This window comes from Pipistrellus kuhlii, unplaced genomic scaffold, assembly GCF_014108245.1.
Source record: "Pipistrellus kuhlii isolate mPipKuh1 unplaced genomic scaffold, mPipKuh1.p scaffold_m20_p_6, whole genome shotgun sequence".
Classification (NCBI taxonomy): domain Eukaryota; kingdom Metazoa; phylum Chordata; class Mammalia; order Chiroptera; family Vespertilionidae; genus Pipistrellus; species Pipistrellus kuhlii.
The window spans coordinates 70883859-70904007 of NW_023425562.1; the positions used below are offsets into that span (position 1 = coordinate 70883859).

The 20149-nt window shown below is 40.0% G+C and overlaps 1 protein-coding gene across 5 annotated transcripts in view; it reads right to left on the reverse strand.

The window, feature by feature from the left end:
- RALGAPA2 (Ral GTPase activating protein catalytic subunit alpha 2) overlaps window positions 1-20149 on the reverse strand; it is a 278920-nt gene that overhangs the window by 94087 nt on the left and 164684 nt on the right. For all 5 annotated transcript variants that reach the window (XM_045574683.1, XM_036417809.2, XM_036417810.2 and 2 more), the window contains 5 exons: window positions 16324-17095; window positions 15592-15663; window positions 10935-11058; window positions 6680-6835; window positions 860-1018 (listed from right to left, as the gene is read on the reverse strand). In XM_045574683.1, coding sequence (XP_045430639.1) covers window positions 860-1018; window positions 6680-6835; window positions 10935-11058; window positions 15592-15663; window positions 16324-17095 — 1283 coding nt within the window. The remainder of the gene's footprint in view (window positions 1-859; window positions 1019-6679; window positions 6836-10934; window positions 11059-15591; window positions 15664-16323; window positions 17096-20149) is intronic.

The window sequence follows — 20149 nt, forward strand, 5'->3', positions numbered from 1 at the left end:
GAATGGTAACTTTAGCTCCTTTAGAAGAATAGTTCAGAATGTAATTTAAGATTATTTTTAATATCAAGCTTAAGTACAAGTCATTTTCTTGAGGAGGAGTGACTCAATACACTAAATGTTTAATTAACACACTTAAGAAACCCTTCTATTAATAACTCCAAAACAAAAACACGTCACTATATAAAGCACCGCTGAAGTACCACTGAAGACCTGGCAAGGATCAGAACTGCAGCCGAGTCAGTGCACTGCACATAGCCATTGGACTGTTCCAGCCTTCCGCAGGGTCAAGACCAGGAGGCACGGCTGAACTGATTCTGTGGCAAGGGCTTCAGTTGTTAACAGTCATCACATGGGTTGTGCTTCCAAAGCCCAGCCTCTTCATGGACATGCCCATGATCCTCAGGATTGACACCCAATTAGCAACAGTTAGAGGCTTGGCAAGCAGTGCCCTTCCATTAGGAAAGGTTGAATTCTACAACCATAGAATCACAAATGCTAGATGTGATACGGGGTTTGTTCAATTCTTATTATTAATCAATATGCTGAAGATTTGAAAGTATATTTTTAATTACAAAATTTTTAAAATTTGAGACATTTTCAAAAATCATACATTTAAAACATTTAAAAAATCAGGTTAAGTAATATGAAATTCTGTGCTCATGATGAAAGATTCTTTGAAAACCCCAATTCATATTTGATACCTAGAGCATGTATAATTCAGGTACATGTAAGCCATTTACCACTTGGGAAAAAAGTCCCCTTTAACATATTTATATCATTGTTTTTTAATAACAGTGAATCATAAGGCAAATGTTGTATGAGTCAGTTAATACAGTCGGTCAACAATGTGAAAATGTACCTCTGGTTTCTTCGTTATCGCGATAAAGAACATGTGATTCTTTATTGGGTAAATAATGATTGAAACGTCTCCAAAGGCGGTGGGGATAATACCCCTGCGGTAGTCCCTGGAGTGTTCAGACCAGACGATGTGGACCTCGTCATTCCCCAAGTGACGAAGCTGCAATGGAAAATTGGCTCTTTATTAATCAGAGTAATACAAGCAGTTTATGAGGGGTCATGGCTTACAAATTGAATTATAACACTCAGATGTAAAAATATTTCACTACCCAAAATGGCTGCAACACCAATGTCCTCTCTGAGAATTTGGAAGAGCACCGGGACACGAAAACACAGTCACCTTCTATGAGACACATTGGTACTGTGATGATGCCCATAAGTGCACATGATGGCTGGATGGAGAAAAGACCCATTCGAAGATTTTTAAAAATTAAATGTTACTCCTGCATCAAAGCCTCATGCTTTATATTGCTGAGCATGTCTATAAATAATAAACAACGTAAGGCTTTATTCCATACTATGGTAGAGCTTCATAAGAATTTAATGGTTATTAAGAAAAAAGTCTATAATAATAAAAGCATAATATGCTAATTAGATCGGAAGTCCTCCTGGACGAAGCCATGGCTGCGAGGGAAGCCCGGGGCGCAGGTGCCTGCTGGGCGGCTGGAGGGAAGCCAGCCCAGGGCCCGGGTGCCAGAGGGAAGCCAGTGCTGGCAGCTGGGGGAAGGAAGGCCTACTCTTGCATGAATTTCATGCATCAGGCCTCTAGAATGAATATAAGAGAACATAGGCCATTATAACACAATTGCTACCAAATGCATAAAAACTAGACTTGTGATAAACCTTTAAGAAGTATGAATAGTGAAGGGATAAAGGATTAAGAGATCAAACAAAGGACTTGTATGCAAGCATATTAGCATAACCAGTGGACATGGACACTGGGATGGTCCTGGGGGGGTGGGATTGGCGGGGAGGGGGTCAAGTGGATAAAAAGAAGACATATGTAATACTTGAACAAAAAAATAAATTAAACTCCCCCCCCCTGCAAGAAGTATGTACTAGTATAAATTATTTTTAAGAAACTAATATTATTTAAATGTGATAAGAACACTAGTACCTAGAATTTAAAGAGTGCCTTACTGTTTGCTCATAGACATTGTTTTGTTTAATTTTTATGTTATCTAGCAGGGAGGCAATGTGGCTCAGGAAGGTGAAGGCACCAACTACTCAAGGTGCATGGACAGTGGGTGGCAGAGCGGGCCTGGAAACCTGGGCAGGGCTCCTAATTCAGCACCATTTCTACTTTTCATGGCTATCGAAGCCTATGCCAAAGCAACTTGTGTTGTCATAGCTCAAATAGGTTAGCCCACTTATTTGTTATTTTATACAAAGAGAGGCCATAAAATTTAAAAGCAAGTCAGACTCTCAACCTCCGATAGGCCCCTCTCACCTCCCTCAGCCCCTCCCCCTGGCCAGCCCTGGCCCGATCCCCCCCAACCCCAATCGGGGGTGGGGCCTGCCAGCCAACCTCCCCCAGCCCCTCCCCACCGCAAGCCTGGTCCCACCCATGCATGAATTCGTGCACTGGGCCTCTAGTATTAGTGTAAAAACCATTTTCTTTATAGACTATTTGACCACAAAGGGAAAATCCAAAGTGACCCTAGCATGGCCTCCTTTCCATTTATAAGGTTACAAAGGAAGTTGGTTACAATGCCTTCTCTTTTTTTAAATTTTTTTATTAAATTATTATTTGAGTACATATTTTAACATTGCCCCCCCCCCCCCGCCATACATACCCTCCCTCCCCAGAGTTTCGTGTCCATTGGTTGTACTTATATGCATGTATACAAGTTCTTCGGTTGATCTATTATCTCCCCCAGATTTACAATGCCTTCTTACACTTCACTCCCTCTCTTTTTAAAAAGAGACTGGAACCTATACCTTTGTACCTATCTTGAGGGGCGCATGATTTCACTGTGTCTGAATATGGGGCTTCGGGACTAATGCAACTGTGGATGCAGACAACAGTCACGATGATCCACAACAATTTAATGGCATCTACAACTGTCTAAATGCAAAATCACTCACTACATCATTCTCACTTATAAAAGCTAAAAGGGTAGAAAGCAATCCATTACATAAACAGTAGGTTCTCACAGTAATGCTGAACATCCTTATTTCCACCTTAGAGGCTAAAACTTATCTTTTTGCTTTTTTATAAAGTATTCATAAAACTTCACAACATACTCCCAAAATGCGATCCTTTTGGAGTGAAAACATGGTAGTCAGCATCGCCAGCCGCACAATAAAGGCATGTTTTCAAGGGAAGAATGAATAGTATCAAATTGAAACTTGGGGAGGAATTTAGACCAGAGAAGGTAATGAATTGTGCGAGCTGTGCTCCTGATATAATGCTGGCACAAGAATATTAACAAGATCAACCCACCTACTAAGCGCCTTGGAAATGTGGGGCTGCCACCTAATGCCAGCACCCGCTGTGAGGCCTCTCCTGTGGAGGCAGAAGCATACGCTGCGAGACAGTAGCTCGGAGGTAACACAGTGATTACTGAAATTTTGCAGTTCCTCTCCTTTTCCTAAATTAGATTATTCAATTGTATAATCCAAGTAGGCCTCTCCTAATTCTGTGCGCTACTATATTCTCAGAACTATAGCAAGGGAGGACAGCATCACACCAACAGACCCATCCTCCCAGTGTGGCAATTCAGTGATTAAGGAGGAGCCACTTTTGTGTGGTAATAACACAGTATTCATCATCTCCAAGCTGCTTTCAATGCCACGTGCCTCAGACCTCTGGGCACGGTACAGTTTAACTAACTAATTCCCAAAACTGAGAGCAAAGGACCAATTGGCTGATAAATCTAGAGCAAAGAGCAGAAACATACCCACTTCTGCCCAAACAAAATATAAGCAGGTAAAATGAATAAATTAACCTGGCCTGATTGTTGGCATTGTCGGTACACAGGCTCTGGAAACTTCAAAGTGTTCAATTTAAAAGGGATTTCATCACAGATATTTTGTGGGTTTTGAAAATTTTTGATAAGAGGACCTTAAATCAGAGACCCATCGGCAGCATGTTCTGTGCACGCAAGCCTGGAGGCCTGAGGAGACTCGTCCTGGAGCTGTCACTTATGCCAGCGACTGCTTCCATTGCACAGCAGGCTCCAGAAGGCACAGGCGCTGAGCAGGCTCCAAGCAAATGCTCAATTCTTAAGTCCTAAGACATCAAGTGCACCTCCTGCCACTTCTGGTCCTGACAAGAGTTTTAAAGTCCCTCCGCCTGGGCCATTCTGCCTGCTGCTGCCAGGCAGCATGTGCTGGTGACACTGGTCATGGTGCACACCTAACAGGCTGACCTCCTTTCTCCACTAATTGCATTACAGCGCCAGCTGGCTCCAGAAGGAGTCGTCTGTTTGATTGAAGAATTCCTGCTCCTCAGCGGGCCGACTGCTACTTTTACTAAGTAACAGTCAGGCCTGACATACCCATTGTTCAGCTGACAGTGTGCCCGTCCTAAAATCTAAGTTTTATTTGTAAATTAACCAAGAAACTTCCTGCCAGAACAGTGCTGCCTGGAGACTGATAATGTGGGCCTTTCATCCCTTTTCACTAGGACTGTATCACTGCCAATTTGTTTTTTATGCGGCTGGCCAGCCTGAGGCTATAAAAGCCTTGTAAGACATAAGTGCAATTATAGTCCTGGAGTCAAATGAATTGGATAAATCCAATAGCACAGCTCTGTCCCCACTCTGCAAACCCCCTACAGCAGTTAGATTAGCTGTGAAAAATCTAATCTAGCTGGAGCTAACAAATTTCTGCAGTGAAGGATCAAGAGTTCAGGATGGGGTTGAAACAGGATTGCAGAATTGACAAAGTGCCCCCATGATAGGGGCAGAAGAGACCATACATCACTTTAGAGTTTTGCAACTCATTTTTAAGCTGTTAGGGACAATTTGGTTAGAATAAGATAGGAAACGGTGGGCTGCTGTTCCTGTGACTGATTTTTAGTCTAGCTGTGAGACGTCCTGATGAAAAGAGTGTGTCAGTAATGATGCTAAATCTTGGAGCTGCAAAAGGTATCAGCTGAATTTTGATTATTGCAGTAGGGAATCCTTCAGGCAGGCCAAGCTTTGGAACATTATCTATTGCATGGCATTTCATCAAGAAAACACCATGTCTTTTCTCAAAAAAAGATAATCCTACTTTACTTAGAAAACAATTAAAAATTTTTTTTATATAAGCCCATCTTTTAATAAAATAGTTCTCAATCATGAATCATAGAATACGTTGACACATTTTCAAGATAGCAGCCATTTACAAGGAACTTAAAATGAAACGAATGCGTAAACCCCATGTGGGTCTTGATGATCTGAAATAGATTCTCTGAGGGCAGGGTCCCCTTCACTGAGAACACCATAGCCGAGGCAGCCACCAAAACCTAAGACGTGGAGGCACTTCCTCCGTGTCTGTGGGAACCAGCCCACGGCCAATGGGAGGCCATGCCTACCATGGCCTGGGAGTGAAAGCCCACCAGGCTTTGTGCATCCTAGACACTTGGTCACTGTGAGAGTTGTCTGTGATTGTGCTGAGACCAGAGTGCCGAGGTCTCGTGGGAAGACTCACTGCTGCCACCATGATCGTGGTCCCAAAGCAAAACCACAGAGGAAGGAAAGAAAGAAAGTGGATAGAGTGAGGCCCATGGGCCAATATCAATCATCTGCCTAATAAAACAGGGGAATAAAAGAATCAATTATGCTGATGGGCAATGATGAGGGCTACTGTCAGAAACCTCACCAGGCACTATGCTAAGCGATTTTACAGGCCTTCTCCATTTACTTCATAACAACCCTGTGGCATAATCCATATTTTAAATCTCATTTAATAGATGAAGAAGCTGAGGCACAGGCTAGTATAGTGACTGGATATAAACTTGAGCCCAGGTCTGCCTATTTCCAGACGTGGCTATCACAAACACACCAGAACCCAAAGGCCAGCCTTAGTCAGCATCTGAATGACCCGTTTTCCAACCCACCCAGGTGCTGTCCTCAGTTCCTTGTAGGAAGGGAGTGCGTGTGAGGCAGGAATTCCAGGTGTTGCCGCTCACTAGCAGGTGAGTGGAAGTTCTTCTCATTGGGAAACTCACGGGAGTGGGTCAGATTTCCAGGCTTCCCTCCCAGACTAAAATTCCGCTTCCATTCAGGTGCTCCTTACTTCTAACAGAAGCTCCCCCTGAGGTGAACATCCAGCAGACTGGAAAGCACAAGGCCTGTTCCCCTCTCCGAGGGGAGCCACCTCGGGGGTGGGAAGGTTTCCATAGAATTCTAGAGAAAACTGCCCACAGGGCCAACGTGAAGGGCACTAGGGAAGGGCCAAAGGTGGGACACCCGGCCAGCAGCACACCGCACTTCCCATCCTCACAGCCACGGCCACACTGCCGCACTGCCGGCCTGCGGGGGGCTGGCCTTCTCAGGGTTCCACTGGTTCGGGGTCACGACATTTATGACCTTTGCCAACAGGAGAGGTCCACACTGTCAGGGAACAGGCATGTGAGGAAATATCCAACAGTAGTAATATTAAAGATTCTTCCTAAATCTTAATCTCAGAATTTAAGGGTCAAATGACTGGTTGCTTTTCACCTATTTCTAGATCTAGTTTGGGCCACACCGGATACTCCAGATTAACTACAGCTGTAGTTAGAGAAGAGGGACACGAAGGCCGCATCCTGGGTTAGCTGGTCTCTGTGCATGCCATCCATGGCCTTTGTTCAGTCCCAGGAAAGCCCGCCTGCACACCAGGTGCTTACCTTTTTGGTGAGAGAATCATCTGAGTCTGATGGCATCCGAGTGGAAACGTGGAAAATCACTTCCACAGTCGAGGTAGCATAGTAAGGGGCGGTCTGTCCGGTGCTGCCGTTGCGCTGAAGTCCACCCATGAACCCACAGTGGGTTGAGAGATCCACCTGACCCAGGTCACAGAGAAAAAAGAAACAGGATTTTTTAAACATTAGCACTTCTTATTCACTAAGAAGGAAAGTGCATTTTAGAGAAATTAAGTATGTTAATTTCTATAGTTTTTTTATGAAAACAAATGTAATACAAAGTCAGACAAAATTAAAATATTAAAGAAACAGTAACAATAAGAGTGTTCCATAATCTTAACAACTTAAGAAAATAATTATCAAAAGTTTGGTGCATATTTGTCTAACTTGGCTTCTGTGTGTATGTGTGTGTGTGTGTGTGTGTGTCCCTAGTGTTACACACACACATACACACACACACACAGCTTCCCTACTGATGGTTTATAGAGTTTTCTGAAGGTCAAACCAGAGGAGCATTCAAAGCAGTTTCTGTCGGATATCGTGCCAACAGGTACAGATGGTTCAAAATTTAACAACTATTCCTAAACTGCCTTAAAGTGTTGTTTCAGATTCTAAGATGGCTGGAGAGTATGTGGAAGCTACACTTACCTGCTCCCAGCATGCTAGCTGAACTGAAAATATTATAACCAAGGATTTACAGAAGATGCCACATAGAGTCTGGTAAGAAGGGCAGAGATGTGGAAAGGGCTGGCCCTCTGCACCTTGTGGGTGGCTGAGAAGCCGGAGGGATATCCTGACTGCACAACTCCCTCCCCCCAGGAACAAGGGGTCTCAACCCCATGCAGGGATCCCTAAACCAGAGCAACAGAGATGGGAAGAGGAGGCTGCATAAACTGTAAATAGCATCTGGAGGGGAAAATCAGTGGGGATTCAGTCCACCTGGGAGAGAAGTGAGTCTGCTAGAGACCCAGAGGCCACTTTTCCAGGGTGAGGTGCTCCTATTATTACAGAATCATCCTGGGGAGTACACTGCCCATCCTCCAGCTACTGGCAACAGCACTCTGCTGTGCTCGGGTACTGCAGCGGGGTCTGCTGGCTGCACTCAGTGGAGACCTACAGAGGCTCTTTTTTTTCTGGAGAATCTCTTGGTGAAGACTCATACAGTGACTGAACTGTGTTGCTTTGGAAAAGAGACCATTCTTTCCCACCTACAGCACACAGTCAGTGGGGCTTGGCACCCACCTGTTGAATTTCTGGGACTGTCCGGCCACTCTGTAGCCCCACCCTGCTGAGTTCAGCCCCGCAAGGGGGATCAGAGTACCTAGTATATCTGGGATTTTCAGAGTGTCTCCCAAAGAAGATTTTGCCCTGGAATCAGCCTGCACTATCCTTTGAAAGGAAAGAAGAAGTGCCTGCCCCACTCCTACCGGTTTGCGGGCAATACCTCCATGGGAGACTGCTGGGATTGGCTCTCCCAAGTCCCAGTGGCCTTGCCCAGCTAAGCTCAGTTCTGCAATGGGAAGGGTGTGCTGCTCTAACATTTGAAGTGTGTTGCCCCAGAAGCTATTGTGTGGGACCAGGATGAAAAGCTTGGCCCCTTCCTGCAGGCTCAGTGGCACCATGCCCAACAGGGTACTCTTATGATCTGTTCTACCAAGCCCCAGAGGCTTTGCCCTGTTAAATCTGGTATTGCAGAGGAGATGGCTGCCCGCACACAACTTGAACCTCTGAGGTGCTCCTCCTGGGTGAGAGAGTGGGAGATGGGCTGAGATTGAGTAGTTTGTCTCTGCAGTAGGAGCCACTTTGCTGTCACTGGTTGCCTGACTGTGCAGTCCCCAAGTAGGACACCCACTAGCCCTGCCTCCTAACCCTGGTCACCCATCCTATTGAGCTTGCAATCTATGGAAAGGTCTGTGCACCTCTGCCATCCTGGGCCCACTCCACATTCATTCTTCAAAAGGTTTTGGAGGAGACGTATAAGCTGACAGATGGTGACAGACTTCAGGGAACCTCAGACATTTTATAGATCTGTTCCCAGCTTTAAGTTGGAGGAAGCTGACCCTTATATTCAGATTGGCCCATCCCATGCACACCAAGGCCTAACAGACTCAGCCACAAACAGCAAATAGTGTGGTAGCTCCAAACAGGTAGCAAAAGAAAGTATTTCATAAAACATAGCACCCATTTATGATAAAAACTCTCAGCAAAGTGGGAATAAAGGGGTCATACCTCAACATAATAAAGGCCATATATGACAAACTCATAGACAACATCAAACTCAATGGACAAAACTAAAAGTGTTTTCCTTAAGATCACGAACAAGACAGGAATGTCTGCTTTCACCAATCTTATTTAATAGTACTGAAGTACTAGCCATAGCAATCAGACAAGAAGAAAAATAAAATGTACCCAAATTGAAATGGAGGAAGTTAAAACGGTCATTATTTGTAGATGACATGATTGTGTACATAGAAAACTCTAAAGACTCCACCAAAAAAACCCCTACTAGATCTAATAAGTGAATTTGGAAAAGTATCAGAATATAAAATTAATATTCAGAAATTGGTGGCTATTTTAATAAACCAATGATAAATTATCAGAAATCCCCATTTACTATTGCAACAATAAAAAATAAGGTACCTAGAAATAAATTTAACCGATGAGATAAAAGACCTGTACTTGGAAAATTATAAGGTACTGAGGAAAATATAATTAAGTGGAAGTGGAAGCATATACCATGTTCATGGATAGAAAAAAATTAACATAATTAAAATGTTCATATTACCCAAGACAATCTACAGAGTCAATGCAGTTCCTACTAAAAATACCAATGGCATATCTCACAGATCTAGAACAAAAATTTATGCGGAACCACAAAAGAACCCAAAAGCCTCAGCAATCTTGAGGAGGAAAAAAAAAAAGAAAAAAAAGAAACCAAAGTTAGAAGAATCACACAACCTGATATCAAACAATACTACAATGCCATTGTAATAAAAAACAACCTGGTACTGGCACAGAGATCAATGAATACACATGAGCCTGTATGATTTTGTGAACCAATGTCAGCCCAATAAATTCAATTAAAATAAAAAAAGAGTTGCTCCAATTTACAACACTGCCAAGAATCTATGAGTCATAATTTTTTTCAAACCAGGGCATAACTGTTTACTTCTTAGTGCCTAGATCCATTTTTTCATAAATTACTATTTTTTTTCAGTAAAGCAACTATAAAACACAATTTAAAAAATAGAAGAATCTTTTCTGGCCAAATAAACCAATATACATAGTGAATTAATTAATGTGTTAGTATTTTCTTAAAATGCTAGTTAAAAATGTATTTTTTTTTAAAATCTATTAGTTAAATAATAAGTATTTTGTATGACAAATAACCTTATTAGTAAGGACAATGATTTATTGGAAGTGTAATAACTCTTTTAGACCAAAACCTACTTGACCTTTTATAAAATATATTGTCTTGACCTTGAATTACTCTTACCCTGTCCCTACCACCACATCAGTCCCCTTGCTAACCTCAATTCTCAGACACAAGTCTTCTTTATGCATCCAGAGAGTTTCTCACAGCACAAATAACCAAGGAACCAAAACAACAGTAGTAAGAAGAAAAATTATTTTGGATATGCTGATTTTCATTTCAACTACTCAGAATTCTTTTAGATTCTGGAATATATTTTTTTGTAAATTACCTTTTTGGAGATAGATAGATATGTATGCACACATGTATATAAATGTACATATGTCTGTCTGTCAGAGTATCATTTAGAGAAGCACAAACAAAATCTTCATTGTTAATCATCCTGGGATCTACCCAAGAGGTTGACAGCTAAACCATCATAATTACTATATTCTATTTTCATTCCAACTTTTGACTCCATCCAACTTTTTTTTGTCTATTCACCCATTATGTTACTATTTTTTTCCCCATCATCCATATTGTGGCCAAAGCCATTGCTTCTCTGCCTATATTTCTTCTCTTACCACAAAATGTCTATGGTTACTAGGTGAGCTGATTTGACTATGCAGCTCTAATAAAGAACAAATAAAATAATATTAAAAGGAAAGTTAAAGGAAACAAAAGTTCATGTATAAAGTACTGAAAGTCAACTAACAGAAGATGTCAAATTCATTACATTCTTGTAAAAACATATACAATCAATGTCTAGTTTATATACATCTTTAAATAATACCGGTCAATAAATACCTACTGAATTAAATTAATTACCTCCCATCCAAGTCCAGCAACAAAGTCTTCATATGCTTGGCTTCCTTTTTCATTGGAGAGGATTGAACACTTGTCTTCTTGACCTTCAGCAATGTAAAACACTGCAATTTTATGCGTTTCACGGCTATAAAAATTTAAATTTAAAGAAGTGAGAATTTTTAGATATCAAACCTTATTTTACAACTACCACCATCATAATTCCCACTGAGAACTTACTAGGGGTCAGTCACTGTTATAACAAGGTTCTACACATATCTCATTTACTTTTTGCAACAACTCTACTGAGACAAATATCAACATCTTCACCTCCTTTGTAGACGTTGGTTGAAGGAAGCACAGAAAGTTTTTAAAAAGCACACATACCAAGCAGGAGATGGGGAATTGAAGCAGGGAAGTCTGGTTCTTGAGATCATTCTCTCAAGACAACTGATATATTTAACAGTATGTTACCACACACTATTTGACAAGTTCTCTCCACTTAAGAAAAAATAATTATATATTATATATATATATATATATATATATATATATATATATATATCTTTGAAAGTATTTTAAACAGATAGCAATTGTGAATAGACCCATGTTACCAACCTTATTTCATTTTCTGCACTTTCAGCTGAGGATATTGGGTAGTTCCATAATTGGGACTGTAGAACATGCCTCACAAGACTTTATGAGAAACAGAAACTTCTTCTAAGCAGAGCACATTTAGATATTTCTTTGTGAGAGTATGTACCCACTCTGTGTTCTGATCAATCTGCTTAGTATGGTGTATAGCTGTCTAGCGAAACCTCTTTGGCCATATAAATCCTTCATCCACTTTTTCCATCATGGATTTTGGGCACATTGTTATTAAATCCTTAAACATAATACTGCACATTGAGGAAAGAAGCCCTTCCTTTTTAACTTTTGTACATCTAGTACAGTCCTTGGCACATAGTAGGTACCCAATTAAATTTCTGGTGAACTGACCAGAGATATGATAGAAAATTTAAATGTATTAGTGACCAGTTTCTACAAATTACACACTGGAGTAAGTCTGTAATTTATGAAAAATATAAAAATAACTGGACCTTTACCAAGCAATTTAGAGATAGTTTAGAGATGAAGACGTTTCTCATGGAAACAGAACCTTAATCAAATATTGCTCACTCCACTATCTCACATCATACAAGAGTTCCACTCTAGTTTCTATCTTCTTAAAATTTAGACTACCACTTCCAGAATAGTTCCAGTCCTTTCCTTATTTTTGCATTATAGTCTAAAAAATCTCACAGAAAAAATTATCAACTTCTTAAACAAAATGAAAATGTTTCTATTGTCTAACTGTTTAATATCTCAACATTGTAATCTGGTTAGACATGTGTTCTGGTGAAATTTGGGGATATTTTAACATATTTGCAAGTATTTCCTTCTGTAGATGTTGTATTTTTAAAAAAATATATTTTATTGATATTTTTATAGAGAAGAAGGGAGAAGGATAATTAGCTGCCTCCTGCACATCTCCTACTGGGGATGTGCCTGCAACCAAGATACATGCCCTTGACCGAAATCGAACCTGGGACCTTTCAGTCTGTAGGCCTATAACACTCTACCCACTGAGCCAAACTGGTTCAGGCTGCAGTTGTTGTTTTGTGTGTGTTGTTCTTTTACTAATGAGCAGAATAAACTGAAACTCAACCAACAAGTCATATAAATAAATGGATGAGGAAATTACTCTCCAATTTATCCAGATACCTTATTCATTTCCTCCATAGTTTACATGTAAATTACAAAATTTAACAAAAAAATTACAAAAACTTGTTATTTCAATATATAAGCAAAGAACTTGCTACTATTTTTTTGTATTCAAAAATAAGCAGCTATTATATTCTATTTTACCAGTTTTTTTCACTTATAGTATTTATGAGCACTTTATTGTATAAAATATACATAATATACGATTCTCCATGTAACCATTTTTTTACTGTAAAAACTTTAATATCATGCTCTTCTATAACTAAGTTATTTAATGGTTGTATAACATCTCATTACATTAATATACCACATCCCAAATCCTCATTATAAGACATTTAGGTTGCTTCCAATTTTAGACATTTTCACATTGTCTTTGATATGTCCTTAAAAGAAATTCATGGAAGTGGAATCTTGATCACTGCCTATTTGTAAGGCTTCTTACGCTCACTATCCTGCTGCCCCTGAAGAAGGTGGATGTCCTGACTGGGGTCGCATGAACGCACTCTTGGGGTGCTTCTCTTGATGAGAACAGATGTTGTGAGGAGAGGTGAATATTGGAGGATAGATCCCTGGGGTTCAATGCTCTATGAGAGACCTTGTGCTTTAAGACTGTCCGAAAGCTGTCCTCATGCAGCATGGAGCTCTGAAAGGTGATGCTATTTCCTCCCTGAGAAGCAAGCAGGGTGCGCAGGCAGCCTAGCACCTGGCTGGCTTATTCTTAGAGCTATCACAATTTGAGTAATAACCGAGATCATAACCATGACCTAAAAGACTATCTCTTTCAGCAAAGAAGAAACAAGTATAGTTACTCAATTTCTTCTGGCAGCTCGCTCTTTCTTTCTTTCTTTTTTTTTTTTTTTTTAAAAAAAGTAGTCAGTATTTAATTTTTTCTATGCTATAGACTTTACATACATGCAAACAATCTTAGATTTATCAAGTTCAAGCTTTTTACATTGCAGCTGCTCAGAGATTCTTGAGTCCTCATTAACTCAATGCGGGAGCCCAGGGCACTAAGCTCCAGTGACTGGCTGACTGGTGTAGGTGTGAGGAAAGGTGATCTTTAGTTGTAAACATTAATCACATTTCACATCCTCCAAAATATTAGCACCACAGAGAGCCTGCGAGGATGCAGAAGCTGCTATCTGGCCTTATTAGAGCCAGGCTTTTGAAATTATAATTAGCACTTCATATCCATAAGCTGCATGACCCATGCATGAAGGAGCAAGTAATTCAGCAACACACATATATAAAACAACATTTCCTCTTCCTCAGTAGAATGCATTTTTCTTTCTTATTAGGAATAGACCAGAATAGCTCAGTTTCCCAGTGCTGTCACATTAAAAAGCCAAGCAAATGTTTACTGTGCCACAAGGTGGCAAGAGGCACTGATATTTAAGAGGGGAACACACTGTATGGAAATAGTCACACACTATTTAAGTCTTTGCTAACTTCCCAGAATATAAGTGATAGATGCAAGACAGCCTCAACTTTCCCCAAGAACATGCTAAGCAAGAACTATACTTTCACAGGAAGGAGAGAAACTGATATAAAAAATAAATGCAAACATCCAAATTGAAAGTTAAGGAGCATGGTTTGTTACCTGCTTACTGACCAATACATAGAACTGTCTCTAGATTTCTTATAGCTAAAGAGTCCCTGATTTATTTCCACCAAAAAATAAAAAAAATAAAAAAATAAAAAAGCTGGTACCTTTTTAGATGTCAAGAAAGCACCAGGAGTTGGGGTTTTAAGCAAAGGTTAATCAAGGGGCAGAGGATTTGCCAATCAGCTCTCCAAAGCCACATTTACTGCAACAGCACTCCAGGGAGTTAATTCAATTGTACCTCATGCAACTGAAGTGCATTAACACACAATTACAAAATACCAATGTATTCATTTAATGCTAAGAAGCACCAAGTTATTCAGGATATCCTTGAAAAGCTGAGTTTGGAACCCAAGTGACTGCTTGTCTAATACTGGAGGACGAGAGGGAAAGGAAAGCTAATCCTCCAGAAGAAATCCCTCACAGAATCTCTAAGAGAATTCAGTCTCTATTCCTCTAGAGCAGTGGTCACCAACCACTGGCCCATGAGGTCTGAAAGGTTGGCAACTGCTGCTCTGGGGAAGAAAAAGCACAATAACGATTGGGAAACAGAATATGATGAAGGGCAACTTGAGGAATAATGGCCTCATGTTTTTCATCTCTAATAAGGGAAATTGAAGAGGAATAAAAGCTATCTTTAAAAATGTTTTTAAAAAACTAAAGATTAAGAAACAGTTTGTTCAAGGAGCACGTGTTAAGTACCAACGACCACACTTACTTTACTGGATGTTTGTGGAAGCATGCATTTTCCCAGATGAAAAACTGGTTGTGAGCTCGTGTTTAGAGTTGCTTCTAAGATTGTTTGAAAAAAATGGGAGATCTGAGATTTGACCAGCTTTGGAAAATGAAGCTGACTATTAGTAAGTTACCAATTACAACAAACTGGTTTCAACTTTGACAACATCCTGGAGCAGAAATTTCAGAATGCCAGTGCACTGGTGCACAGCATGGGGTTCAAACAACACAGACCGTGTGAGCATGGGCAGGGCGACCTTTAACCTAAGTGAGACTCTGTTCCTCATCAGAGAGAGATTAAATGAAAAGGAATGTCCACTGGCTACCTCATGAAAGGTCCCCAGTCAAAGGCACAGGTGAGGTGGGAGCACTGAACTCTTCTTAGTATAGCAAACATGTAAGCTTACATGTAAGTTCTAAGGGTCAAAATACCGAAAGGATGACATGTGCAAATGTCACCAATTCTGCCTTACAGAACCATCTTGGGTGTCTCCACAGGTGTATCTGTCATCTGTACCTATCTTCTAAGCACACACAGACAGAAAGGAAGAAAGTGGTGTGATATACTTTGTCACATACCACTGACGGGAGTCCAGATTTTTTAGCTCTCGCAATAATTTTGAATTTTTCTTCAATAGATGAAAATTCTTCCTATAAAGAAAAAGGAATGGAAGAAAAGCCATGTAATCACAGGACAATTTTGCTCTTTCCAGTCAATTAATTGGCAAACTTACCCATCATCCATCCATTTACCCATCTACCCATCTGCTGCCTTAATGAAAGATTTGTGATAAAATCACAGAATGAACTCATTTCTCCTTAAGGCATTCAAAGGCATCAAAATTCCACTGCATCCCATTGCTAGCCAGGAAATGGGATGGCTCTGTGGTAAATGAGTATGTGACTTGTGTGTGTGTGTCTGTTTTCACTCTCTGTTGGCTCCATTATGAATCTCTTTCCCCCACCGTTGTCCTTAAAAACCCTATCCCCTTATCAGGGGCCACCCTCTTCCACACAGTCTTCTCCACTGAACCACACCCCCCATTGGATTTAACTGTGTCTCTTGAACTCCTATGCCAACCTATCTTTCATCAGAAAACGTCTGATAGCTTTTAAAATGTACCCCAGATGCCTGGAATCAACCTGTGCAATCAATACAGGACAGTTTCTAGCTTTAATGTAGCAGCAGAAAAGCTGTAAAAGATGAAATTGAGAAAATTTTCTATTTCTGTCCTTGCTCCCCAAGTCCAAACTGATAAAAAAGAAGAATTCACACACAAACAATAAAATAGGTCTGGTGTGGATGATTACCTTCTGTCCCAAGAATTCATTCCCAAGTCATCAAGCAGCAACCTGCAGAAGTAAAAGGGTCCTCGGGGCTCCACGGGCGAGGGCTGTTCCTGGCTGGCGACTCTCATGGCCGAATCGGAGTTAATCCTCCGGACATGCTCGTCTTCTTGTGCGTTCTGGCGCAAAATGACCTCGATGATTTCCTTCTCTTGGTCACGATTCATTCCACATGGGGGTAGGGAAGGCTCATTTAGATTTAATTGCGATGGTAAAAGGCATTCGGGACTTGTGTGGCCAATGTTTTCAAGTAATTTGTCGAGGGCATCATCTCCCTCCTCAGTTTGAGAACAATCTCTCGGAGGTCCAAATGTTTGCTGATGCCAGCTCGAAATCAGAAAGGAAGGATTTCTGCTGTTGAGTGCTAAGCAGCCTTCCAAAGGTCCATACAACACCTTGCCATCCCAAGAGTACTTCCCTGAGATGTCCCTCACAATGACTCTCACGTCCGAGAGCGCGCCCACTGGTGAGCCGCCTGCCGGGCCTTCCGTGGGAGTCTGGAGGTAGGAGATGAGGGTGCTGTCGTTAAACACAAACAGCTGCAAGTTGGGGCTCCTGAACACCTCGGAGGAGAGCTCAGAGGCTTCCGCGTGCGTGTTGTCGTGGTTCTCGCTGACCAGGCTGTGCAGCACGGCCGGGCCCCCGCGGAGCGGGAAGTGTCCCAGGTGGTTCACCAGGTGGGCCATCACCCTGCGGGCAGTGAGAGGGATCAGCTCCAAACTCCGTCTCTTCCTCTCTGTGAACAAAAGTAAGGAAACGTAAAGACACAGTGGAGAAGGAAGATGAACACTGAGCACCACCAGACATCAATCTGTACTTAGACGATTTGCCTTGTTTTAGTCTGGGAATCTTCTGAACCTATCTAATATTTTCTTTTTCGACATATTCTATATGAATCGAAAGGCACAGTTTAAATAGATTGCTAAAAGAATGAATTTACATGATTATTTCATTCTGAAAGAAACATTTAAAAATTTGCAGATACAACAATAAACAAGAGAAAGGTGACAGTTCGGGAGCTCTGAGAAGACAAAATCTGCAGTTGGAGAGGATAGCAGAGCTGGACAGCTAGAGGCTGGGGCATGTGGAGGCTGGACCAGAGAGGTTACCTCGCTCCCCTCATTAGGATAAAGGCAGACACTGGTAATAAATAAGTAAATAAATACATAAATAAATAAATCAATTCAGCCTATGACTGCTTAAATACGGATTCAGTTGTGAGTATATGAAACATGAAGTTTATACTTGTATTATTATTTAATTATTATATTATTTTCCATACCATGCTTTTGCCCCACCCCGTATATCTTGCAATTGGCTTTACGGTCATTTGACAATTTATGTTTTGTTGTTAGGGCATTTTAAATATTTAACAGAATCTGATATATTAGTAATTCATGGAAATGCTTAGAAGGCTTTAACTAAATTTGTATTTGATGATTAAATGCCAAAGAGCAACTGATTTACAAAATTTTCAAAACTTCAAATGTATAGAACGACTGAAAACGGCATCTAAAAGTGGACCTTGTAAAAAGTTTGAGGCAGAATGGAGAAGCAAACAAACTAAATCCCTAAATATGCACTGAAACAATCATTTAAGTTTGAGAACAGTTAGTTTCATCTACCACATTCACACACAAAAAAAGTGCATTAATCTAAGAACAAGTTAAAATGAAACCTTTTAATGTGAACAAAAATAAATCACTATATAGTAAAATAAACTAAGATTTATAATCTAGGCTTACAGGTTTAGGAAATACTTGTTTTCTAAATTCACAACATAAAAATTAAATATTAATTAAAACATTAATTAAATATTAATAAAATAAAGTCAAATGATTAATTAAATTAACAAAACTACTTTATTAATTTAATCTAAATCCACAAGAAAATTAACTTTTTCATACTAAACATCTCTCTCAGACACTGAAAATCCAATGAACTTATTTATTAAATGCAAATCTTATGATGTATAAATCCTACAAAGAAACAATCAGGTCCTAAAATCTAAGAAATTCTACATGATGACTGAGGAAAACAAAACTGTTCAGATTTTTCTTGGGTTTCTTCTTGATTTTTTTTGCTTTTCAATAAACAAGATATTATCAGTATTCAATAATGCAAAAGAAAAATTTCATATTAAAAAATATTCCTTTTTTTAGAAGCAAAGGAGGTCATCTACAGTAATTTCTAAAATTAATCTCTTTTTCTAACTCCTGGTAGAAACATGCATGATTTCCAAACAGCTGAAAAATCTTTAAAAATACCTCAAATAATTCCCTTAAAATCACAGTTATTAATGCCTTTTTTTCTGTCTATGCTACAGGTGTATTTTCTTCATGCTTATCACTCCATATGAATAAATACTCCATCAGAACTGTTAATGCCCCAACAACAAAGGTACAGCCAACTCAGGAGTCAAAATGTAAAACAATGAGATGATGACATGGCAGAGCAGACTCTGACACTAACTATGAAGGTCTAATTTGGTAAGGCCCAAGACATAAAGCAATTTTCCTCTACTTTTATTTACATAGGCTGTACTTTTGATTTGAGGTAAATATAAATTTGTATTTTAAGAAACATGTTTGAATTCTATAATGGGAAATTAACATACAGTCACACTAATCAAGTCATAAACCATGACATACCCAATAAAAGCCCAAACTATTTTTGGTACTGAAAAGTAAGAAAAGGGAATATTTAAAAAATAAGAATTGCTCTTCCCTGGCAGGCTTCAGCTAAATCAACTGCCTGTGGGTGTCCCGAAAAATAAAATATAGATCCCATCAATGAAAACACAAGCCCATGACTTCTACAAATTCTGAAAAATATATTCCAAATATTTATTTTATTTTTCTAAACTTAGAAATAAAGCATAAAATCAATAATTTTATTTTTAAAAAATATATTTTATTGATTTTTTGCAGAGAGGAAGGGAGAGGGATAGAGAACTAGAAACATCGATGAGAGAGAAACATCCATCAGCTGCCTCCTGCACACCCCCCATGGGGGATGTGCCTGCAACCAAGGTACATGCCCTTGACCAGAATCGAACCCAGGACCTTTAAATCTGCAGGACTACGTTCTATCAACTGAGCCAAACCGAATAGGGCTAAAATCAATAATTTTAGGTTGTCCTTTAACTTTTATTTATTTTTAATTTTTTTAATTTTTTTTATTTTTAAATATATTTTATTGATTTTGTACAGAGAGGAAGGGAGAGAGATAGAGAGTCAGAAACATCGATGAGAGAGAGTCATCGATCAGTTGCCTCTTGCACACCCGCTACTGGGGATATGCCCGCAACCAAGGTACATGCCCTTGACCGGAATCGAACCCGGGACCTTTCAGTCCCCAAGCCGACGCTCTATCCATTGAGCCAAACCGGTTTCGGCTAACTTTTATTTTTAAAAGCCCCCCAATCCCCCTTCACTTTAAGCAGCGAGGTATTAATGAGAGCACATGTGTGAGCCACCAGTGGCTTCTCCTTGAGCTGGGCCGACCGCTACCTCAGCTGTAGGTAGGTAGTCTGTCACTCTACTAGAAAGTGGCGATTTTATCAAATGGTCTATGAAAAAAATAATAGATAAAATATAGTATTGCTTATCAGAAACATTATTTGACTAGGATAGTATGGTTACGAATGATGAATTACGGCATTAAATGAAAACAAAAAAACCCTCAAATATGAGCACATTCTGTTCAACCTAAAATACCTAAGTTATCATCTTTATTTTTCCTCTTTGCTCTTAACAGGATCTAGTCACTCAGCAAGAGTATTTGTGTG